General features: G+C 40.8%; 1 protein-coding gene across 2 annotated transcripts in view; it reads left to right on the forward strand.

Moving 5' to 3' along the window:
- LOC140737480 (cyclin-dependent kinase 4 inhibitor B-like) overlaps positions 1 to 22,113 on the forward strand; it is a 50,491-nt gene extending 28,378 nt beyond the window's left edge. The window contains exons 2-4 of one of the 2 annotated variants that reach the window (XM_073063941.1): positions 14,314 to 14,438; positions 19,740 to 19,892; positions 21,698 to 22,113. In XM_073063941.1, the coding sequence (XP_072920042.1) occupies positions 19,770 to 19,892; positions 21,698 to 21,961 (387 nt within the window). In that variant the 5' untranslated portion in view covers positions 14,314 to 14,438; positions 19,740 to 19,769 and the 3' untranslated portion in view covers positions 21,962 to 22,113. Of the gene's footprint in view, positions 1 to 14,313; positions 14,439 to 18,213; positions 18,316 to 19,739; positions 19,893 to 21,697 lie in introns of those variants that run through there. The other variant, XM_073063948.1, reaches the window with a different exon arrangement.
- Positions 22,114 to 25,522: the final 3,409 nt, after the last annotated feature.

Below are 25,522 nucleotides of genomic sequence, written 5' to 3' on the forward strand. Positions count from 1 at the left end.
AGAAAGCAGTAAAATCTGTTTAAATTTCTAATCAATAAAACTCGAGAAAGTCTAAAATGGAACGAATGTACACAAAACACTTGAAGCTGTTTATCAATCCTAAAAATCCGGCATTTTATTAATGGAAAAATAATGGAAAATATTTATATTTCCCTCTGTAATTAAGATATCTGCAGTCTTAATCAATTTGTTCCCTTTTTTTATTTTTTTGGAATGTGAGTATCACTGACGAGGCCACCATTCATCGCCTGTTCCTAATGGCCTGAAGAAGGAGATGCCGAGCGGACGTGTTGAATCCCCGCAGTCCTGCGGGTGGATCTCCCTTGCTGCCGCTGCGCCTTTGTGGATTACAGTTTTGTAGCGGAGAAAAACTATTTAGAATTTTGATTGTATCAAAATTAATTTCATGCAGACTTTAGTAGTTTCTAACAAAAGCCCTTCATGAAAATTGATAAAGTTGATATTTTATAATTGAAAACTTGATATTTTATTTCTTGCAAGGTGATATGCAAACACTGGGCAAAGCAGCCGCTTTAGTTTGAGCTGGGTGATGTATGCGTATTTGTTGGTTGATGTTGTAGTGCGATTACTTTTCATCAACTGAGGGCTCAGTCTTTGTGCGTTTGCGATAATCACACATGCAGTTTCTGGCGTAATTCACACACTGATTATTATTGTCTTCTGTGGTGTTCAAAGGTAAAAGAATTGCTGAATGTGACATTACACACGCGGCTTTGAGGCGTGTGCAATGGCAATCTCTGTGGAAGGAATCTATTTAATATTAATAAGCATTCAATAGTTCGGTGTGTAAGCACAGATTTTACCAGCTTTGATCTACCGCATCTGCTTCATTGATATTTTCACACACAGCGGGTGTTTATGTAGCATACAGGCATCCGGTGTGCTTGAAAACTTGGTTACTTCAGTCACACAACTTGTAGAGATGTCAAAACGGGAATCAATCCAAACAAGTGTATCGTGCCTCGTAGTTGTTCAGTATTAAAACGGGCCCTTCGGCCTACCTAGCTGCTTGTTTGCTATAAACCCATATCCCTCTATTCAAGAGCCTGTCCAGAGGCCTCTTAAATTTTGTTCCCGTTCCTGTCTCCAACGCCTGGCATCTCATTCCAGATATCAACTGCACTTAGTGTGAAGAATGTACCTGTCAAAACTCCTTTAAACCTCCATGCCCAATGTGGCAGACATTGATTATCTACCCTGTCTCTCACTCTCATGATTTTATATAGTTTTATCGTGTCATGTCTCAACCTCCTTTGCCCCAGAGAAGACACAGCCGGCCTATCCAATCGCTCCTCACAGTTCAAGCCCTCCAGTCCAGGTAGTATCCTTGCGAACCTTTTCTGCGCTGTTTCCAGCCTAATGAAGCTCATCCCTGTAGTGTGGTTACAGAAATGCACTGAGTACTCCAAGTGAGGCCTAGTTGTCATTTTGTACGTGACTTCCCGAATCCTATAGTCAGTGCTTCCGTCATCGGAGTAAAGCATGCCTCTATCACCGTGCTCCACCCTCCATCATGTCCATCTGAGTTTCCATTTTTCGGGAACTATGTATTTGCAATCTGTTCAGCAACACCCCGCAGGATTCTGCCTTTCACCGTGAACATCCTGCCTTGATTTAACTGCATCACTTGGCACTTGCCCAAATTAAATCCCAGCTGTAATTCCCTTGCCCACTCTGCTAATCTAGATCCTGTCACAACACTGGCCTTCTTCACTGTATACTGTACCAGCTATGTTATCTGCTATCTTAATAACCATGCCAGCTACATTCTCATCTAAATGATTGCATATATACTGCATGAAAAATCACAGGGGCCCAGCACCTATCCCTTCAGCACACCGCTAGTATCAATCCTCCGATCTGAAACCACTCCTCCTTCCCCGTCCCACAACCATCTACCACTAAGTCAGTGTTGTATCCAATTTGCTACCTCGCCATGGATCGCGTATGGCCCAGCCTACCGCGCGGATATAACCCGACAGAAAAACGGTACATTTTAGCGAGTCTAATCCATGGTCAAGCAGCTGTTGAATTTAAGATACTGTAAAAAATATACAACTAAAACCTTCCAAGTTGTTATGAAATATTTGGCAGTAGTAACTATTAACTTTATCCAGGCGTGCTGCTGAGTAAGTGAAAACTGTATTGATTGAATCTTCTATTGCAATCCAGTGCTTCGTGACAAGAAACACGTGTGGACCATATCCCGAGTACGGAACAGAAACGACGGAGGGGAGACACAATCTCTGTCTTCCAGCCGCTGGTCTGTTACGTCGATGCGTTGTTATTAATATATTCCATTCATCTCTGGATGCACTTTTAATTCCTTTTGGTCAAAGGACAGATTCTGATCCAGAACATTTTGAGAGATATTGTCTTAAATACCAACTGCCTTACTTTATCTGCGCACTAGCATCCGATAACATGGAATTATAGAGTAATCCAGCAAAAAGCATTCAGACCCCTGGTCCAGCAAGTCATCGCCAGACATTAAGCGCCCTTTACACGAATTTTAATTAAATTCTGTTCGCTTTACCACCAATTTCCCCCGGGATTCTATCATTCGTCCGTAGATTTGGGACTATTTATAAGGGCTAATTTATTGAACAATTTTTGGTGATGTGGGAGGAAACGGGAGGAAACGGAGGAGCCGGGCAAACACCACTTAGTCACATGGAAAGTAAACAAATTTCACTGACAACGCCGGCGCCTGGGACAGCATTCAGACCGCTGGTGTGGCACAGTGATTGGGATATTTTGGTTTTCATAAGGCTATAACACATTGGAGCAGAATTAGGTTAATCGGCCCATCGAGACAGCAAAAGTTATAAATCAACGTAATAACCGGTTAAAAAAAAGATCAAAGTGCGAATCGCATCCAGAAATAAAGACAAGATGTGAAAGATGAATAGAAAGGAAACAATGGGTGTATTTTTGGGGTGGGGAGAGAGAAATTGAAATCCGAACCTTCCCCATACCCACTCACCCCCAAGCAATCGTTTGAAAATGGTCGCACTTTTGTGTGTGTAAAATGAATCGGTTTGGAGAACCCTAACCCAGGCAAAGCAGCTATATATAAATGTCTGCGCGCAAAAAGGAGATAAAGAGTAGGGGAGTTACAGGGACTGTGAGGGAGGCTCTCAGATTCCGCACAGACCCACTTGCGCATCTGCAGGCTACAGGCCGGCTAAGTGACTTAGTATCTAGGCGCAGGATGTAATGGGACGGGTTAGGGAGAGAGGGAGCGTATATCAGGGGGGAAGAAAGAAAGATGGGGCTGATTGTCCCTTGCTTGCTAAATCTGATAAACTCAGCCAATCAACATTAGTCGGAGTGACTTTCACTTGCACATCACCCACAGTTACAAAATTGTTTTCAGAACAATAATGAAGCCATAAATGCAAGGGTTCAAAAACACAAAAAGTAGCTCACACAACGTGCTGGTGGAACGCAGCAGGCCAGGCGGCATCTATAGGGAGAAGTAGAGTCGATGTTTCGGGCCGAGCCCCTTTGTCAGGAAAGTAGCTGTCGCGGCTAGTAGAACACTTTCTGACTAGGGGCTCAATACCTTTCTTGAAGGCATACGTAAATAAGACCGTTTTTCTTGGAATCCAATGATAAAATTCAGAGTTAGTTAGATGTGAAAAATATATGTTCCTTATTTACATTTTATCAAAAAGGAAAAGCGGTGCAGTTGTTTTGGCTTGATGGCATATTTTCTACTGAGTACAGTGAAATAGAAGCTAGAAATAGACTGGTTCGTTAAATTTACACTCAAAACTATAACCTTCACCTTGTAGCCAATCCATTCATTCACTATAGACATAAGGTCATTCCAGTGTTTGAGGTGTTGCATTATGCTGGCTCAGAAGTTCAAGTGCATGCGGAGCTGCACCAGCGATACACATGCAGCCGTTACTAGGACGCAGGATAAAACGCAGTTGCCGGGATCTGCAGCAAAAGCAAACTGCTGAATGAAGCCAGTGGGCCCAGCGGCATTTGCAGATCGGGAGCTGGTGTGTCGGGTCCAGATTGAGTAAAGGGAATGTAGCCAGTATAAACAGGTGAGAGGGACACTGGAAAGTGATAGGTGAAACTGGATGGGAAGACGATTGACAGGTGAGGGAGGAGGAAGAGGAAAGCCAATGATAAAGGTTAGTAAGTGAAGGTTTACCTGAAATTGCTGCCCATCACCCACACACCTATCCACCTGTGTTTCTTATCCTTTATTTCACCTTTCCTATCCCTTCTCCTGCTTGGAGTTATCTGCCCATCAACCCTCCGCCCTTCCTTATCTGATATGACCTATCATCCATCAGCCTTTATCTCTACACTTCCTTACTCACCCCTATTGCTCACCCAGATCCATCTGACTACTTTTATCTTGTATTTCCACCTATCACCTAGCACCCTCTGTCTCACTCATCCCTTTCCCTCCTACGTACAGGCTACCTATGCTCTACACTCAATCCTATTACAGGGCTTGACTTGAAATGCCAACTATCCCTTTGATTCCATGGATGCTGCCTGACCTTCTGAATTTTCCCAGCAATTTGTTTTTTCCCCCATGGTTCAGTGCATGTCTGAAACAATGGTAGGGTGCAGTGTGCCCCAATATGACTTACTATATTATCACTTGTGCACTACATGTAACTTCAAGAGTTTAGAGGAAAAGTGAAATATAGAAAGTGCCAATTGATGGCATTACTGTCCCTATAAAGCAGGGGATCTGAACTTGGGGTCCATGGACCCACTCAGTTAATGGTAAGGCTCCATGGCATTAAAACATGGTTGGGAACGCCTGCTCTCAAGAAAAGGTGTGCATTGCCTGCTGTCATTGGTGGAAAGCATTGGATGCCATGAAAGATTGCCAGTTGAATTGACAGAGCAGAGTAGGTTACAGTCAGATGGATTTTTTGATGTCAGTCTTCAGTATTGATCAAAGAGATGTTGTTGAGGGGAGATCATCTTAATATATAAGAGTTCAGGAAGTCCTATGGACCAGCTTCACAGCTACAATTACAGAACATGTCTAAGGTGTCTATGCCAGGAATAAATCATCTAGGACCAAATACAGTGATGTTAACATGTAAAACATTAGTATGGAAAGGTGTAAAAATATCAGGGTTGTTGAAACTGGTGACTTCAGCTTCCCTAAAACACACTGCAGCTTCCTTAATGAAAGAGGGTTGGACAGGGCAGAACTTGTGACGTACATCCAGGTGTTTTCCTTCAATGAATTTGCAGATATCTGAACAGGAGGGAGAACCAAATTGGACTTAGTTTTGGAAATGAGCTTAGCCAGGTTACTGGCCTTTCAGTGGGAGAAATGTTAGGGAAAAGGGATCACAACTCCTTAAGTTTTAAGATAGTTATAGATAAGAATGGACCTGTGGGAGAGTATTAAATCAGAACAGGGCAAATTATAAGAATATTAGACAGGAACAAGGGAAAATTGATTGGAAATTAATTGACTTCTAGGGCAAATCCACATCTGACATGTAGAGGATGGTTAGAGACCAGCAGGACAGGTATGTTCCAGTAACAAGGAAAGACAAAGATGACAAGAGAACATTGCATATTTGAGAAAAATGGTAAATTTGGTCAAGGAGGAAAAATAAGCATTTTGTGAGGACTAGGAAGCTAAAATTAAATAGAATTCTTGAGGATTATAAAGAAGACACAAAATAATTTGTGAAGGGAATTATGAGAGAGACGGGAGGGGACCATGGAAAGTCCGCAGCAAGTAGGGTAAAAGAAACTCCCATGGTATTCTATATGTACATCATGCAAGGGGATGACTATGGAGTGAGTAGGATCACTCGGGATAAAGGAGGGAACATGTGCTTGGAGGCAGAAGATGTGAGTGAGATCTGAAATAATATTTATGTCAGTATTTATCAAGGAAAAGGATGTGGAGGATAGGGAGATTAGTGTGGAGTGTGCTAATATGCTAGTATATTCTGAGATAAAGAAGGAAGTAGGGTTTTCTGGAAGAACATTAAGGTTGATAAGTGTCCGGGGCCTGATGGGATATAACCCAGGTTATTAAGAGAGGCAAGAGATGAGACTGCTGGGGCCTTGACCAATATCTCCATGTCCTCTCTAAACACAGGAAAAGTTCACTACTTTAAAAGGAAATTAGGTATAATCCTAAAAACCATAGTCTGGTGAGCCTCACATCAGTGGTAGGAAAGTTACTAGTGAGGATTTCTAGGGATAGGATTTATGAACATTTGAAAAGCTGTGGCCTAATTAGAGACAGTTAGCAAGGCTTTGTACAGGGCAAGTTGTGTCTTACTACCCTGACTGAGTGTTTTTTCAAGAGATGATGAAGATAATTGATGAAGGTAGGACTGTGGATGTTCTCTACATGGACTTTGCAAGGTTTACCACAGTAGGCTGAACGGAAAGATTAAGAAGCATGGGTGTGTTCCTTTGCTGTCTTCTTCTATGTCCTCTGTATTCTGAACTATATTGTACACTTATTCATTTCCCCATGCTGTGTATATTCTCTTGTTCAATAAACAGTAATCTATAGCCATCACTGCAATCACATGCCCCACGAAGGCCTTATGTATTTACCACCAAACCAACACGTTTACACGTTTCACAAGTTACAAACTCCCTGTTATCAAAGCAAGGCAAACACATTACACACTCATTATTCCCATTTTCTTGCAGAAGGAACTATCATTCGACTATTTCCAGCCATAAATAGACTGATGACGGCCAGTCCACATTCACAGTGATCCTGAGGAGTGGGTACCCTTGGCCTTTGGAAGGGCACTAGTTTTTGAGTAGTGGTGATGAAACAGTTGTTGGGGATATTTGTTTATTCAGATCTAGTTTTTCTTCTCTCAATTCACTTCCCCTCATCCCAAAACCTATTTTGGTTTGCAAAATGGTGATGACTGAAGACAATTTAAAACACTTCTTCCCTTCTTCTTCAGGCCTTCACAGCCAATGATGTCTTTGCCTTGGAGTGAAATGCTACTCTTCATCTCAGTTTGAAATGTTGCAAGAAATTCCAATATTATTTAACAGTCCTGTTCAGTAAACTGGCCTCAATTTACAACAGATCTGCAAGTAATTGGACATCTATTTAAATATTGTGAATAACAGGATTCCTCCTGCTGTTGGCTTCATACATTCTCACAAGTGCTATTCATACATGGAATTAGATTTTGAGTTTGTGGCTGCATGGCCATTCATCCTCTTGTGTTTGCCCTCTCAGCTCTCAAGCTCCTTTATTTTATATGCAACTCCAAATTTTGTTTGCTTAATGTCTTATTTGGCTTTTTGAATTTATTCTCACTTGACTTCTGTTAAAGGGTGGTATTAAATTACTTACTTTTAGTGACACAGAAGGGTGCCATTCAGTTTGCTGGGTGCATGCCAGCTCCCAGCAGAGCAATCACATCAGTGCCATTTCCCCACCCCCTCACATTTTTCTCCCTTTCTCTGTCTCTACCCATTACTCACCAGCTGCTGGCTCCCAACTCCACCCTTCCGCCCTCCCCCACATGATTCCATCTGCCAAAATCCCTCTTCTCTCCTGGTTCCACCTATGAACTGTCTGCCCCTGCCTTACCCCTCCCACGCAATGGCGATCTCCCCTTTACACTCTCAGTCCTGACACAGAGTCTTGACCCAAAAAATCAACCATTACTTGGCCTCCACAAATGCTGCCTGACCCACTGAGTTTGTCTACTACAAGGATTCCTGACCATGGACCCCTCGGTTAGGGGTAGACATCCAAGGCATAACAAAAGGTTGGGAACCCCTCCTCTGAAACATTGTATATTGCTCTAGATTCCAGCATCTGCAGTCTCTTGGTCACTGTACAATCCTTGCTTGTCTGAAGACTAGGTGTTATGTGGGGTTTAGCTTTGCTTTGGGAATTAGGCAATAATTGTCATTAGGATTAGTTCATTTAGATTTTACACTGCCAATTTTAGAGCAAATATAATAAAAACACAGCATGAATATTTGCAGCATCAGCTGCCTAACCTACACAGTTCTGAAGTTTATGTGAGAAATGTACAGTGAGCTATACAATTCAATTTCATGAATATAAAGAGGGATAATTCAATGTGACTAAAATTCCCTTTGAAAATTCTAATCAAATCAAGACATGCAGCCCCAAATAAAACTTAATGCACAATCAAAGTTCCAGGTACTGTCCCATGGAAAAGATGGTAAATATATGTTCTGTCTGTGGATGCAAAAGGTCATTCCACATGCTTTGACTGATGGTTCATTGTCTGTTGACGAAATTCTCCCTTCAACTAATACTGCAAAGAGAAAATTATCAGGTTATTATCTAATTTAGTGTTTGTGTAACTATGTTGTTTCCAAATGCATTGCTGTATATGTCCTCATGAAATGAGTTTACAGTAAACTTTAACTAGTCCTTTTGCAAGGGCATGATAAAATCCAAATTCTTTCTTCCTGTACATATGGCAACACCAAAAGATAAGAACAGATGTGAAATCATTTAAAGCATTAAGTCAAAGTTCAAATTTATTGTCATTCAACCAAATTCATGCACATTGTCAAATGAAATAACATTCCTCTGGACCATGATGCACTGCACAGTACATATAACTCATACACCAGACATAAAGCAATATTACTTCAAAAAAATTAAGAAAGCAAGTTTAAAAAGTAAATGGTATAATGCTACTGGCACTTCATATATGATGAGACTTGGGTGGTGACAGGGAACTCAGTATATCTCAAGGCCTGGGGTGAGAAGCAGTTTCCCATCCTAGCAGCCTTTGTTCCAATGCTATGGTACCTCCTGCCTGATGTTCGGGAGTCGACAAGATTGCTGGATGGATGGGAGGGATCATTGACAATGGTAAGGGGCCTGCGTATGCAGTGGTCCTGATAAATGTCTCTGATGGGTGGAAGAGAGACCCCAATGACCCTCGCAGCTGTCCTCGGAATCCCTTGTGATCAGATGCCTTGCAATTTCTGTACCAGACAGTGATGCAGCTAGACAGGACACTCTCACTGATGCTCCTGTAAAAATTGGTTAGAATGGGGAAGGCGGGGAGCCTCGGTCACCGCAATCTCCTCAGGAAGTGGAGACATTGCTGTGCTTTCCTGACTAAAGAGGTTGTGTTGAGGGACCAGGTGAGATTATTAACTATATCCCAATTAAAAAGTGTCATGCTTATTGAATTGTTTAGGTATCACTACATTATGTGATGATTAATCTTGAGAACTTGCATACTAAACAAATTCTACATCAATTTACACACTTCAATGACACACAAAGTTACAGAATGGCTAAAAAAAATGTCCATTGTTAATCATAGCTGACCTGTGGTTTGTAACAATCAACAGATACTGCAGCTATGTGATCATAACGTGAAAACTGTCACGTTTCACAATCACAAGTCGGCCCATAAGATTGGTACACAAATCTAAATAGATGTAGAGGAACATTATGTGTATGATAGGGAACGTTAAATGTTAAATATTTGATATTTGACTCAAAATCTTGTATCTTTTGGGCAGAACATAAATATCACTTGCAATAAACAAACTACATTTACCTCTGCTATGTTCTCAATGGGTTGTTTCTTCTTCCACATTTTGAACTCTGATGAAACAGTTTTTGATCTGAATCTTTGAACCTGTGTCTCTCTTACTAAATGAGGTCTATGAGAAATACCAAACAGAGAATTGCTACAAGTTTCTACACATAAAAGTATGTTTATTTTATTCACTTGTATTGGCCTATAAAAATTAAATAGGGCAGACTATGTAGATTGCAGAACAGGTTTATCAGATGCCAATACTGCACTGCTTTTTGTGATAAATTCAACTTGGCTACTCCATAATACAGAGCTACTGAACACAAAGTATTTATTATATTTCCAAAAGATATTTTAAGAGCTCAAATCGTAAAACCAAAGTAAATATTTTAAAGCAAAACACGTAAAGTTCTGGAGGAACTCAGCAGGTCAGGTAGCATCGTAGCATCTATGGTATTGAATAAACAGGTGACATTTCTGGCTGAGACAGCTCATCAGGGAAGGAAGAGAGAAGATGACAGAATAAAAATGTGGGGGGAGGGAGTGTAGGACAAGCTAGAAAGCGATAATTGAAGCCAGATGGGTTGGGGGGCGTGAGGGTTGAAGAAACTGGGAGGTGATAGGTGGAAAATAAATAGAAGAAGGGATCTGATAGGAGAGGAGATGGAACTATGGGAGAAAGGGGAGGAGGGGGTGGGGGCACCAGAAGGTGGTGAGAGACAGGTGAGGAGAAGAGGTAAGGTGGGGGGGGGGGTGGAGAACAGATTGGAAAATTGAAGAAGAGGGATGGGGGATGGACAAAAATGCCTGAAGGAGAAATCGACATTGATGCCATCAGGTTGGAGGCTAACTAGACAGAATAAGAGGTGTTGCTGCTCCACTCTGAGTGAGACCTCATCATGGCAGAAGAGGAGATCACAACCAATATGTGAAGATGGTAATGGGGATTGCAATTAAAGTGTGTGACCATCGGATGGAGCAGACATGCTCGACAAAGCAGTCCCCCAGTTTACATCGGGTCTCACCAATGTAGAGGAGGCCACATTGGGAGCACTGGATACAGTAGGTGACCCCAACAGATTTGCAGGTAAATGTTGCCTCATCTGGAAGGACTGCTTGGGGCCCTGAATGGAGATGATGGAGATGTATGGGCAGGTGTTTAAAATATTTTAAAGTTGGTTTTAATGAACTTCTGAGAGATAGTAATATTATTTTACATTAAGACATAAGATAGCAGAAATAATAATAACTCTGTTTCAGTTCGTACTCTGCTTCACTGAGGAGACAAATGTGATACCAGGAGGTGAAATTAGAGAGGTTTAACTAGATTTATATAAAAAGGAACCCTTCAGAATAAATGTATCAGGCTCAAAGAGGACACAAACCCCTGTTGCATATGAATTACATCATTTAAAAAAAGAATTTAGGTCAGAAACTGCAAAGTGATATTACACATATTTAATGATCTTTGGCAAAGAAAAGTGTCGTGGAAGGCCAATCTAATACCTATATTTAATAAAGGAGACAGCTGTGTAATGCATTAAAAGTGCCTGGTTAACACTGACAGTGGGGTAAAATCCTGGTAGCTCTGTCACAGGCAAAAATGAGATGATGTAGGAGAAATGTAGACGGCTAAAGACAAAGGCCAGAGAAGAATGTGACAGGTGACTGAAAGCAAAAGGCTCCTTTGAAAAGCGAATAGAGGGGTTCTGTAGTTACCCAATCTGTGTTTGTAGAAGTAAAAAATTGCTTTACTGGGTAACAGCAAGTGAAAAGTGGGGTCTCTCAAAGATCAGTATTTAGAGGTCCCACAATTAATAATTGATGTTTATCATTTATATTTACAATTCTGGATTATGCCATACTTGGGGTGGGGAATCTTGTAAATTTCAAGAATATGATTTTAGATCTGTGGAATGGGTATACAATTGGAATTATAATGGAGATAAATGTGAAGTAGCATGTGTTCATAAGAAAAATGCTGAGGTCGCAAAATGAGATTATAAACAGCAGTATAATTGTAAACAGAAGAGGGAATTAAAATCATTAAAGTTATCAACGCAGATCAAGAGGAGTAAAAAGAAGACAACTAGACACTAAATTCTAGATGTAAACGAAAAGTAAAGGATTTACACTAAACCTAACTCATGTACTTCGGCTAAACTTCATATTGTGAAGAGAAGAACCAGAAGCCTTGACAGATACAGGGGGAAAAAACGGAAATGCAGCAAATCTAAAATATAATAATAAATAGCTAACGTGAATTTCAAAGGGGATATCTTCCTGGATCAGTCCCAATGAATTTTTTAAAGAGTTGCTGTAATGCAGCGTATACGTTTTATCTAAACGCAGGAGATATATTTTATCTAAATACGACACTACACAGTGGATAATAAATTCACGGCATCTAAGGAAAGATGACAAATAGCAGAACAGATAAGTTCTTGACTTCAAGAGTCTTAGCAAAAGGCGAAAAAGTAGTAGAGGCTGGAAAATTAAAACAAAACTAGAAAATGCTAAAAGCACTCAAAACGTCACCAATGAAAAAAAGCAGGCTCGATTACTTTGTTTAGGCAGGACACAAAATGCGAGAAAGCAAGCATGGTCTCATTTACACAGAAGAGGGTGGGTGAAGAAAGATCTGTGAAATGGCGGACACGAAAGTTGTTGAAGTAACAATTACTAAACAATAGCAGATGGAAGGGGAAAAACAAACAAGAGAAAACCACAGAGTCACTGTGAAACTGAATGGAAAACTCGGAAGAAATGACTTAGACGAAGAGCGGACAGAAACGTGAAACCTGCTTCCGCGTTCAGAGCAGTCTAGATGAAGCGAGAAGGAGAGAAAAATTGGACAATATGCATAGAGTTTACTAAAGAAACTAGAATACTCTGGTGGCGGTCAAACGCTGCTAAAGCTGCAGACCCTTCCAGAAGTGACTGAGACGTGTAAATCGTCTAATTTCAAGTTAGAAATGAAAGCATTTAATACCTGGAAACCGCGTGTGTTGTCAAAGAGCTGCTGAATTCAGCCTGTACTTGTTTTTAATTCTGCGGCATTGTAGCGATATCCTGCATGTTATTTCATCTTCCTCGTGTCTTCTTTTCTCTGAGTGCCCGCACTGGACTCTGTTACGTTCCATATTTATCGCGTATCATTTGTATCGTTACTTTAATCAGCTCCAAGCACCGGAAGAGCATAATTCTCTTCATTCAGTTGCTGAAAATGAGAGAAATTCTTGTTAGGAAAATCAGGTGGTATTCCGGAGAGAAGATGAGGACCACAATATTCATTTAGATCATAAATCATTTCATGCGCGTTTTCCAGTCATCAACACCTCTAACTTGAAATCAGATGTATTCATTTGATCGAGTTATTTCTCGGAGCGTTTGATCTTTATTGAACTATAAATTAATCAGTCGTGTTCTGAAAATCCTCGCACTTGCCACACGCTTCTTTCTACATAATTGGGTGATTGGTAATGATTAATATTGATAGCTTTTTAATGATAAACTGAATGAACTGATCCGAATCTTTCCGCGACGCATGAATGCGGGGTTGAACAGATTTAAATGAGGCAATGAACAAATAGTTAAACAAGATAACCTAATAATTTGTTAGCGCTGAGTGTGACACACGAAGTAATACCTGACCGACCATATTGCCGACTCGCCGAATATTTGCATTAAATCTTTATTAATTTTGCACTTCTCGTTTGAACATTACATTGTTGTTCTTATCCATGGCATCTCGCTGGGAGTTAACTTTTTTTACTGTGAAATAATATTTTCATTATTTTGTGAGCGATTTGTATGGCATTAATACTGTAAATATATTCTGGTTTGCCTCGGGCACTCCGGACGGCCGAAATGGTTTGTAGTTCTTAGAATTCTATCAGTCTCGCCACTCTGTGTAGACAATACTAATCTCGTGAGTAAGGGAATTAGGAGCACACTAAGTGTGACCTGCGGATTAAAATTTAAATTGATGTTCTATATTGTAATGCTGCCGATAGGTTCCAAGCGATGGAAATGGAGCTACACATCAAACGAGTAAGCGAACGAAAAAAAATACTCCGGCAACTCAAAATGAAATTTCACAATTTTACTGTGTCGGTTTTCGCTCTATTATGTTCATCACTGGTAACAGAGGGATAAACGGTAAATACCCGTCACCTAACCACAAATGTTGACAAATGCCGTGACTCTTCACTGATGCTCATTTCCAACTGCTACACGGTGGTAACTAATTACACTTCTTCCCCGGTCTACATAATTCACGATATTTAAATTGTAAAAGGTAAAAAGTATCAACACTGATATGTAAAAGCTTTTGATCGGATAACTTAAACTCGGTTCATTGCATCTGGCTAAACATCCCTCTTTTCTGATAAAAATCTTCAATGTAAAAGAACAACTCATTATTTAACTATACTAATTGTGTGCTCGCAGATTATACTGCGTTTTATGGTTAAAATGTCTCCACCGTGTAGCTGTCATGGAGCATTAAATTGGACACCCTAATAGTTGCCAGTTTTTATTCCAAAGTTGCCACATGCTGAAATATTTTCAATTTCAATTCCCATTTGCAGCTCAGTGCTGTTTCATTGAAAACAATTGCATATTGCATCCTCCATTTGGTGAGCTCATTGTTAATGCCATTACAAAAAGATCGCCAGATTGTTTTCATTGGATCAAATGATTGAAAATGGCAATTATCAAACTATTTTTATTATTTTAGAGGTATTCAAATACTAAGCGACAAAGGAGATGAACACAGAAGATGGTGGAAATACCGTAACATCTGTAAAATAAATGAAACAGCTAAGGTTTGAGAACGACAATCATTTATCTTCGACCAAAAAGGTGAGTTAACGCTTCCGACTTGAAACGGTGCCTCTTTTTGTCTTTTACCTGATGTTCCCTGTCTTTCCAAAATGTTCAGCTTTTACTTCGATTTCCAGCACCTGATTTGCCCTCCGCTGGCCAAGTACACCGCCCTTTCAGTAGGCTTATGTGTTTTGTACTTAGATGAAAGGGAGTAAAGGGGATGTTGTTACATAAAAGAGCTCGGCAGTGGACTGTCCGAAGCCCGGCTGGACTGGAAACACCATCCTGTTAAAACCCCAGAGCTGCAGAAACACCAGCAGGAGCTCCAAAGACCGCAACCATGGAGAGGAAGGGGAAGATGGGCTCCACCGGGATAACTTGAAAGACTGGCCCAGGTCAGGGAACTCTGGTGAGCTGTTGTCGACGGTCAAGCCCGAATTGTAGTGATGGGTTCAAGCTAAGATTGCCTAAAAGCTAAACTGTTTGAAAAATGAAACCGCACAATATCACCATTTAAGAAGCTTAGCTTTAAATAACTGTACCCAGCAAGTCACGTTGCCAAGTTATCAACGAACAATGGTCACATATAACAGTAAGAACAAAGATAAAACTTTAGAGGTACAGTACATTTTATCAAATAACATAAAATATCCCAGTAAATGTATTCGAAACCTCTTTGAAAGTTACCCGCTCAGTTACTTGAATAATGCACACTTCAGAAGTGGAAATGCGAAATGCTAAGGAAAGGCGAAACAAAAAGCTAGTTGCAATATGCGCGCATGACCAACAGCTTTAGATATATTCTAATTTTAGGGGGAATTTAAGTTATCAATGTTGTTAGTTTTAAAAATCTAGTTTCTATCTTCGAGTATGGTAACATCAAAACTACCATCAGTATAAAATAAAGTTGCATTGTCTGCAAATGGTACATCTATGCACTGAAGAAAGGTTCTGGGTTGTTGAATAAAGAAAGAGCTGATTGTAAAATCGGGCGGAGCAGGATCAATATCAAGCACGAGTGGAAATGGGCTGTTCGTGTTTCAAAGCCATGGAAGCACTGACGTCCTTAATACATACAACAAGACCGCTTCCCTTCTCCACCAATTTCCCACCCTCGCTCAGATTTGAAGGAACACGTTTCTGGCTGGGTTGCGGGTGCAAACCACATGAAACATAGAAAAACCTACAGCACCATACAGGCCCTTCGGCCCACAAAGTTGTGCCGAACATGTCCTTACCTTAGAATTACCTAGGATTACCCATAGACCTCCATTTTTCTAAGCTTCATGTACCTATCCAGGAGTCTCTTATAAGACCCTATCATTTCCACCTCCAACTCCGCCGCCGGCAGCCCATTCCACGCACTCACCACTCTCTGCGTAGTAAAACTTACCGCTGACATCTCCTTTGTACCTACTTCCAAGCACCTTAAAACTATGCCCTCTCGTGCTATCCATTTTAGCCCTGGGGGAGGGGGGGAGCCTCTGACTATCCACACGATCAATGCCTCTCATCATTTTATACACCTCTCTCAGGTCACTTCTCATCCTCCGTCGCTCCAAGGAAAAAAGGCCGAGTTCACTCAACCTATTCTCATAAGGCATGCTCACCAATCCAGGCAACATCTTTGTAAATCTCCTCTGCACCCTTTCTATGGTTTCCACACTGAGAACTGAGCACAGTACTTCAAGTGGGGTCTGACCAGGGTCCTATATAGCTGCAATATTACCTCTCGGCTCTTAAACTCAATCCCATGGTTGATGAAGGTCAATGCACCGTATGCCTTCTTAACCACAGAGTCAACCTGCGCAGCAGCTTTGACTGAAGAAGCATCAACAAATTTCATATAGCATTCTTAAAAGCTGAAATAAACAAGAGATGGTGTGAATGTAGGAAATCCATAGAAAAACACACGAAATGCTGGATGAACTCAGCAGGTCAGTCTGCATCTACGGAAATTAATAAACAGTCGATGTTTCGGGCCAAGACCCTTCATCAGTACTGAAAAGGAAGGGGGAAGATGCCAGAATAAGAAGATGGGGCAAGGGGAAGCATGTGGCATGGGACAAGCTGGAAGGCGATAGGTCAAGCCAGGTGGGTGGGAAAGGAAAGATAAAGTAAGACGCTGGAAGGTGGAGGAGGAATAGGACTGAAGAAAAAGGAATCTGATAGAAGAAAGTGGACTGTGGGAGAAAGGAGGAGGGGCAGCAGGGGCGGTGATAGGCAGGTGAGAAGAGGTAAGAGGGGTCTAGAGTGGGGTAACAGAAAAAGAGGGAAGGAAAAGGGGGGAATAATTACCAGAGGTTGGAGAAATCAATCGCCATATCATCAGGTCCAAGACTACCTGGATGGAATATGAGGCGTTTCTCCTCCAATTTAAGAGTGGCCTCATTGTGGCAGAAGAGGAGGCCAAGGACCCACATGTCAGAATGGGAGTTGGAATTAAATTGGTTGGCCACTTTGTCAAGTGCCTTTGCTCCATCCATAAAAGGCAGGATTTTTTCTTCCTCTTCTAACCTTTAATGGCGGTTGGCAGTCCAACTTTAAGGTAATTACCGCCACCAACTGGACTGGAGTATAGTGTAGAGAGTTGGGAAATAAAACCCAGTCTAGTTCTTTATCAAATGAAAACTAAATTACCCCAACAAGCCCGACAGATTGTAAATAATGGAAGACAATATTGTGAGTGAATTAAATTAGTCACTTTCATAACAGAGTAGCGTTTAAATGAAAGCTATCAACCCATCAAAAATAATAGTGCAGCCTGAATTTGCTTTCTTTCAACCCTGTATGTTTCACTTTGTAAAAGAATATCTTCAATTGTTTCATAATGACAAAACCTACACACCCCAGAGTGATGTTTTCCAACAAGATACAAGGAATAACTAAGTATAGTATGCTCAATTCTCAGTCGAGTCAATATAATTCCTTCCCTTCTTGTCTTACCCCCTTCTCTCACCAATCCAGCAGTTTTATGTTCTCTGTAAGTGTGTCTCCCCTTATTCCCATTATCCCACAAGTCTTGCCATAATCCCAATTCTTAGCCCCACCAGCTCCTGAGCTTTTAATTTGCTAAGTGGAAGATTTATATCCACAGATGAACTGAGAACAGCTTTTTTTGGCCAAACAATCAACCCACTCATTCCCCTCAACACCTCGATGTGCAGGGACCCGTAAGAAAAAGACAAGTAAACTAATACTATGAATATGAAATAAAGTTTCAAGAACTTCCAGTAGTAAATCTGACCTACTGCAAGAACGACCTGTTTGAGACTCATCAAAACCAAAAACGAATCTGAGCAAATTACTACTTTGCAAGGACAGACTTCCTCCGCCCACTGTAAGCCCAAAATGATAGCAACCAATTCTGCAGTATATACTGACAAATGATCAGTAAAACATCTCTTTATTGTTAAAAGCAGTGTCCCCCAGTGTCCAACTACTTTAATTTGTACAACCTTTGGTTACTTTCTCTAAGCCCTTCCCTCTTCTTCAATTCCCCACTCTGCCCCTTACCACTTCTCCTCACCTGCCTATCGCCTCCCCAGTGGCCCCTCCTTTCCTTTCTCCAATGGTCCTCTCCCCTCTCCTATAAGATTCCTTCTTCTTCAGCCCTTTGCCTTTTCCACCTATCACCTCCCAGCTTTTTACTTCATCTCCCCCCCCCCCACCCACCCAGCTGGCTTCACCTATCACCTTCTAGTTTGTACTCCTTTCCAATCCCCCACAACATTATTCAGGCATCTCCCCCCCCCCCTCCAGCCGTGATGAAAGGAATTAGCTTGAAACATCGACTCATTCCTTTCCATAAATGTTGCCTGACCTGCTGAGTCCCTTCAGTTATATTCTACATCTGTTGGTTATCAACAGAAAGTGATCTTCTTCCCGTGAAGGACACGGACCAGCAAACCAGGTACTGATAATTTATTGTTGTTAAAACTTACAAAAAAAAACTGAATTTAAAGCGTTTACAGATCTGCTTTTGATTACTTTTCGCTCTTTTAAAGGGGAAAAACACAATCAGTTTCCCTGCACTGTTAATACCTGAGAGAAGTGAAAATTCAGAAAAACGCAGATTTCAACATAATTTATAAAGCATGCGTATAAAAAAGGAGACATGATCACACTATTTCACTTTTAAAACTTGCTATAATCGTCATGAATTACCAGGAGTCATACTCCAGATAAAGCGACCCCATATTAACGTCACCTCAGCGAAGAGTTATCTATTTTACAGTCGCCTTCCTTAAAGGTATTGGTATCACAAATATCTTTCTATTTTTAGGTTTTTTTTCTGTTTCTGAAAGCGAACTAGCACGAGTCTGTATTTATTATAGCGCCTTTCGCAATCTCCGGTTATCATGGAGGGCAACGGATTATAAACTGGAGTGCGGTACCTCTGAAACCGTCGGAAACATCGATCAGTTTCTCCAATGTACGGCTGCAATGCACGGGCATTTTAACCAGTTCAGGGCAGGGCTAACGTGTTCAAGTCTTCGGAAGGAATAAGCTGGGAAAAATAAATTGTATGCGCAATTACAGAATGGTTGGCGCAGGTGGGAGAGTCCCGATACAAAAGCTTTACAAATTACAACAGAACCCTAATTCTATAAGGAATTAAGAACTCAATATGTCAGCGGGATTCTATTTAGTAATCTGTTTAATGAAATTAAATTCAGTAAAAACTATGCTGCAAATAAAGAAAGTTTTTTTCAAACTGCAGAAGGCGCCGACCGGAACCGCTTCTAACCTGAATCAATGCCCCCCCTCCCCCGCTTCACCCCAAAAGTAGCCGCGAGTCCGGGGCCAGGTCCGCATTCCACGGCCTTCGTGCCCCTGGTCCCCGGGCACTTTCCGCCAGAGCAGACCCCTGCAGCGGCTAATACCGACATTACTGGCCGTGTGTGTGCGCCGTTAACTCTAAAATTACTGCAACGCGCTCTGTTCGCGCGCACGCTGCCCGCCTCCAGAACGCGCCAGAGGGCTCGGCGCAAAGACGCCGCCTGCGTCATTGGGCAGCCGGCAGCCGGCCCTCAATGTGCGCAGGCGCCCTTCTCCTCCGAGCTCCATGATGTCAGCACGCAGACAAGTCTGAACATATCGAGGCGGGTGGAAGTTCACTAGCTTGGGACCCCGACCCCCATCCCCTCCCCATGTGAAAGGAGCCAGCGAGCAGCGGTCGTAACTCTCCTCCTTTCTTTCCTTCAATGGTATCGCCCCATCTTCCAAAAGTATAAAAATACACTAACCAGGGAGACCTGTCTATTGGTGCTTAACAGGTTGGAAGAGTAGCGAGCTTGAATTCATTGTCGCTTATTGAACTCATATTCTAAGCAGCTTAAAAGGAAAACGAATTAGCTGGACGTGATGGCTGATATCGAGAAACTTACAAGAGCAGCAGCCAGCGGGGACAGCAACGGGGTGAGGCAACTGTTGGAAGAAGGAGTAGACCCCAATGATGTGAATAGATTTGGCAGGACTGCTATACAGGTACATTTACCCAGTCAATAATATGGTTATTAATCTCTACCTGATTATTTCTTCTTGTTAGTCGCCTCACCGCCAGTTTTCATGTATTTTGCTGATTCAAAATTTGAAACGAAATTTTACAGGAGGGGCTGCGATTTCACGGCAAAAGTATACAGTATTTTTTAAAATATTAATGCAATAGTAGCCATGTTAAGTAATTTGACTACACAGGGGCATTTGAACGAGTCTCGCGTTTTTTAAAGGGAACAAAGCTGAACATAAAAGCTCTAAAAACGACATGTTATTAATGCTGAATTCTTCTTCTTCTGGCGCCCTTAACTCCTGGTGGAGTCGTTGGGCTCCGTCATGACAAGATTTGCACCATTTTGGTGTGCTCGTTGTGCGGTGTGTCTTGGGCAATGCCGAATTACAAACTTTAAAATATGAATTTTTGCAGCTTTGTTTAAAAAAACGGAATTGTAAAGCAAAGCTGTTGCTAACCGTTAATTTAAACGTATTTTATAAGGTTACTATGTTTCGATATTTACTTGAATAGAGAGTAGATGTACAAGGTGATATTTATCCAAAACGCCTTCCAAAGTTTGATGTGTTGCAAACTTGAAACAAAATTATAATTCGATGAAAGCACTCAACTCGGTAGAGTTTAGTTTCCCTTGAAATGATCTAATATGTTATACTAAACTCCAGCAGGGGAATGTTACGGTATATTTCGTTTCATAATCTTTAATTTTCTATAAATGCTTACCGCCAATACTCTATTTATAAGTTAAATGGTACATTTTATTCTTTAACTAGGATAATGGAAAATACTGTAACACTAAAGCGCACTTTAACGGTAAAGATTTTTCCAAGGCTCGTTTCAGTTAGATTAGAAAGTTCGACGCCCATAAGGGAATGCTGGTTGGGGGGCGGGGGGGTGTTCTTGCTGCAAATAGGACAATTAATCTCCATGTTATTCTAAGTATGTTGTTTGATGTTACAAATTCTAGATACAATAATTTTCTTTGTGTATTAATTTTATTTGGAATTTCAACATAATATAAAAACATTGTTTTATTTCTGTAATTAAATTTGAAGTATGTGCGTGGATTGCAAGCAATTTCCACCAGCATAGATGTTTTAAATGACAAAAGTATGTAATTTTGTCGTCCAGTTTCTCTTTGAATTATGAATTAAGGCACATGAGTGCAAAAAAAAAGCGAAATAAAAATAAGAAATTACCTCAACAGATTTTGATTTTTCTCGCAATCGGAACGCACCTCGGCGCTTTAAATACAATCCGGTCAGTTTTATTTTTGGGGCAATTCCTTATCGTAAGTGGCATAGTTTTTAATTTTCCATTAGAGCTTTAGGAAATGTAATCAAGTTATAACAAAATTAACTGCAGGACATCAAACAAAAGAGATAAGACATAACATCTACCGTGCATACAGCATGGAAGCGAAACTATTCGATTTTTTTAAAAAAAGGAGACATAAAATTAAATTAAGAGTCTTCCGTATCCGTGTAGTTCATTCGTTATTAATAAATGTTATTAATATTTATTTATTAACACGGCATTGAAAATTTAATCCCGCCTTAACAAATATATACCAATAGCATGTTAATAAATTTCATAGAAATGAGGCAACCGATAGATGCAGATGCTTCCTGTACAGGGATATTTTGAGGTTTATTATATAAAACTGACACAAAACCTTAGATCTATTTCTTTCTCCGCGGAACTTGTCTGATCAGCTGAGTATTTCCAGTATTTTCTATTTCACTTTCCACTTAAAGCAATGTTCTGTCCGCTTCCATCTCAGGTGATGAAAATGGGCTGTCCGGATATTTGCCGATCTCTGCTGAGTCGCGGAGCGAATCCTAACTTGCGGGACCGATACGGCAACGCGCTCATCCATGATCTTGCTCGCGAAGGTCATCTGGATACGTTGATCGTCCTGGTAGAAGAAGGAAAGGCTGATATCAATCTCCGAGACCGAAACAATAAAACAGCTAAAGACTTGGCGGAAGAAAATAACTACCCTAACATAGTGAGCTATCTGGTTCAGCGACACCGAGCTACTTAAGTAGGTGTCTAATGGCGTACCATCTTGGCTATACTGGTCAGATTTACAGTAAAAGTTCACTGCAAAAATTGTAAACGTCGCAATGTGAACATTCCAAATAAAATACTGCAAATATATTATATACATAAAAGGTTAGTTTATTAAAATATTGAATAAACTACTTCAAATATAATTTGGAAATTTGTTTATAAATCAATTGTTAACATTAACATAATTGCTCTAGCTCGTGATATCCGTAATATTCCAAAGTTTCCGCTGCCGCTTTCCCCTTTTTATCCCCGTTTCATAGACATTCGATGTTCTGCTGCCGAACCTTGAACGATTTTTGGACTGGTGTAGTTTTACAGTAAGTTTTTATATTGAGGGAATGGAACCGAGATCTTCTCCCGGTATCCCAGGCGATGATAGTCACGATTCCGTACGATTGACTGAACCAGATGGTCGACTTGGCCACAGGTATACTTGTTCCGTAGTAAAGTCCAGATACCGCTGACCTCTTCTTCATAGAAAATTCCGTTGAAACTCTGATCGCTCCTTGATTTGTTTCTAATGCATACTTTTAGAAATTATTGAAACGAGAATCTGGAGAATTTGTACAACTATGTTTAACGCGGAGGAAAATATATTTGTTTAATCATAAAATGTTAGAAGAGAATTCTAACCAGCATTCTGGTTCTTCTGTGGTCTGGTTGAAAAATAGGAGAGGAGGGGTGCTCCGTCCTTTAACCTGTTGCCTTCTCTCGCGCTGCCGGGATTCCCGTTAGAAGACAGTATGGAATACTGTACGTACAAGTTTTTAACTCTCACAGCTGAGCTAATGACGTTCAGCATCCAAACAGAATGAGCCTCGATGCAATTGGCGCATAAAACGGCATACCCACTGTTGGTTTCACACGAAGATGACTCGGCGTTTAAAGATGAGCCGGTGGGTATTTCCGAGTTATGTCGTTGAGAGATTAGCTGAAGGTTTTGTCAGTATTTCATAGATACTTTTAATAATGCTAAGTACCACTGCTTCGACTGAATAGCAATTCATTCATAAAGACGAACGTTCTTTGATTGGATGTATAGGGTTGACAGTTTTAATTGGGTTATCTCGATAGCTCCCCATTTGAACAATACATATCTGTGGGAATTATTTTAAAAGAATAATATGAGTTTCAAAGAATATCTCAAATATCTACATTGTGCCCGGAATCCGCATCTTTCCGTGCGGGTATTATTAATGTCCGGCAGAATTCGTGGAACATAAAGCTTTAAAACCGGTCCATTAAATTCCGGTTCCAAGGGCCGGCCAAATGATTTTTAATACGCCTGCACTGTTACCAGCACGATGCGATTGAGAAACACCTACCGTCGTATAATTGAAATTATTGTAATTTTTACTGTGCGCATTGTTTCAAACTGCAATGTTTCCTCTGTATATGTCGTTTTCAAATTCTATTACTGAACCGGACATTTAAAAATTTAAATATTCCCCTGATAAGTTGTCTTGTGGGCTATCGCCAAACAAGTGAAAGAATAATGTAGGATTCTGAAGAAAAACGAAAATGCCGGAAGAACAGCAAAAAGAGGATATATGAAAGTTTGGCAAGAGATATTAGTCAGCACTGGTTTCATTAGCCTTCAGCCATCACATGAATCATAAAGTGTAGATTAGCGGGGGGAAATGTAAATGACACACTCCATAAATGAGAGAATCTGCAGATGCTGGAAATCCAAGCAACGCACACTCCACAGCAGGTTAAAAAGTAACTTAAATAACCAACTGCATATTACAAAATAATCACAAAACCAAATTCCTCACGAAGTGACAAAAGGGGTTTTCACTGCACAGGCATGGCAGCAGAATTGGGACAATCTGCTCACGGAGACTGCTCCGCCGTTTCATCGTGGTTGATTCATTATCCCTCTTAGCTCCATTCTTCTGCCTTCTTACTAGTATGGGACCTGTCAACCCCTGCTTTAAATATGCCCAATGACTTGGCCTCTGCGGCCGTGAATGGGAATGTGATTTTAAAGACAGCAAACCACTGCGCCTTATCTTGAACTCGAAAGGTCATTGCTAAATAATTCATAACAAACAATCTAAATATCGTCGAGAATCATATTTATGTTAAGCAAGGTAAAAAAAAATCTGACCAAACAGGCAGATGACAATTTTTATGTTCTGCAAGGAAGACGACAGAAGAACGAGAAATAGGAATTAACATTTCTCGTCAATGACTTTTCATCAGAAATAAGATAAATAGATTTTAGCCTGCAGAGAAAGGGTAGTGGTGTGCTGGTTGGGTGGGAGGGTTGCAGAGGGTTGACAGAAAAGGACAAGGTCTGTGATAGGCTGCAAGACAGCTACGATGAAACGGCTGAAGAGGATGATAGTGCAAGCTGAAAGCCTTTTTGGGACAAGAAAAAAACTGGCCACATAATCCGACCTGATGTCCACTCACCTCTCACTAGATAGGCTAGTGGCTTCACCAGTTAAGTTTGAGATGAAAGATTATTCCACTCACCTCAACTCTGAACTGTTTTCACAATCTATGGTCTCACTTTCAAGGACCTGAGTACTCATGTTCTCAGAATAATTTATTTACTTCTTTTTTTATTTGCATAGCTTGTCAGTCTTTGTGTGTAGTATTTCTCTGCACTGTTTTGAATGCCTGCAAGACAATGATTCGCAAGGTAGTATATCGTGGCAGGTACATAAATAGATAATAAATTTAATGTCACTTTCACCTGATGTCCAGAAACGGAATCAGGTTTAATATCACTGGCATATAAAAGGAAATTTGTATTTTATGACAGCAGTACATTACAATACATAATTTAAACTATAAATTACAATAAGTATATATAAAAATTAAATTAAATACGTAGTGCAAAAAGAGAGAAAAGTACTCAGTGTTCATGGGTTCATTGTCCATTCAGAAATGTGATGGCAGAGGGGAAGAAGCTATTCCTGAAACATTCAGTGTGTGACTGCGGGCTTCTGTACCTCCTCCTTGGTGGTCATTATGTGCTGGGTAATGGGGGTCCTTAATGACAGATGCTGTCTTTTTGAAGCATCGCTCCTTGACGATGTACGAGATGTTGGAGAGGCTAATATTCATGATTGAGATGGCAGAGTTTACAACTTTTCCCAGCTTTTGCTGATCTTGTGCAGTGGCGCCTCCATATCAGACAGTGATGCAACCAGTTAAAATGCTCTCCACTGTACATCTGTAAAAAAAAATAGTGAGTGTCTTTGGTGACATGCCAGTTCTCCTCAGACTCCTAATGAAGTTATGGACACTATTGTGCCTTTTTTGTATTGCTGTTGGGCCCAGGATAGATCCTTGGGATGGTGGTACCCAGGAACTTCAAATTGCTCACTCTTTCCACTGCTGATCCCTCAATGAGGACTGGTGTGGGTTCCCTCAATTTCCCCCCTCCTGAAGTCCACAATCAATTCCTTGGTCTTACTGATGATGAGTGCAAGGTTGTTACTGCAACACCACTCAATCAGCTAATCTATCTTAGTCCTGTATGCTACCTTGTTACCATCTGAAATTCTGCCATCAA

Source organism: Hemitrygon akajei, chromosome 2 (genome assembly GCF_048418815.1).
Source record: "Hemitrygon akajei chromosome 2, sHemAka1.3, whole genome shotgun sequence".
Lineage (NCBI taxonomy): Eukaryota > Metazoa > Chordata > Chondrichthyes > Myliobatiformes > Dasyatidae > Hemitrygon > Hemitrygon akajei.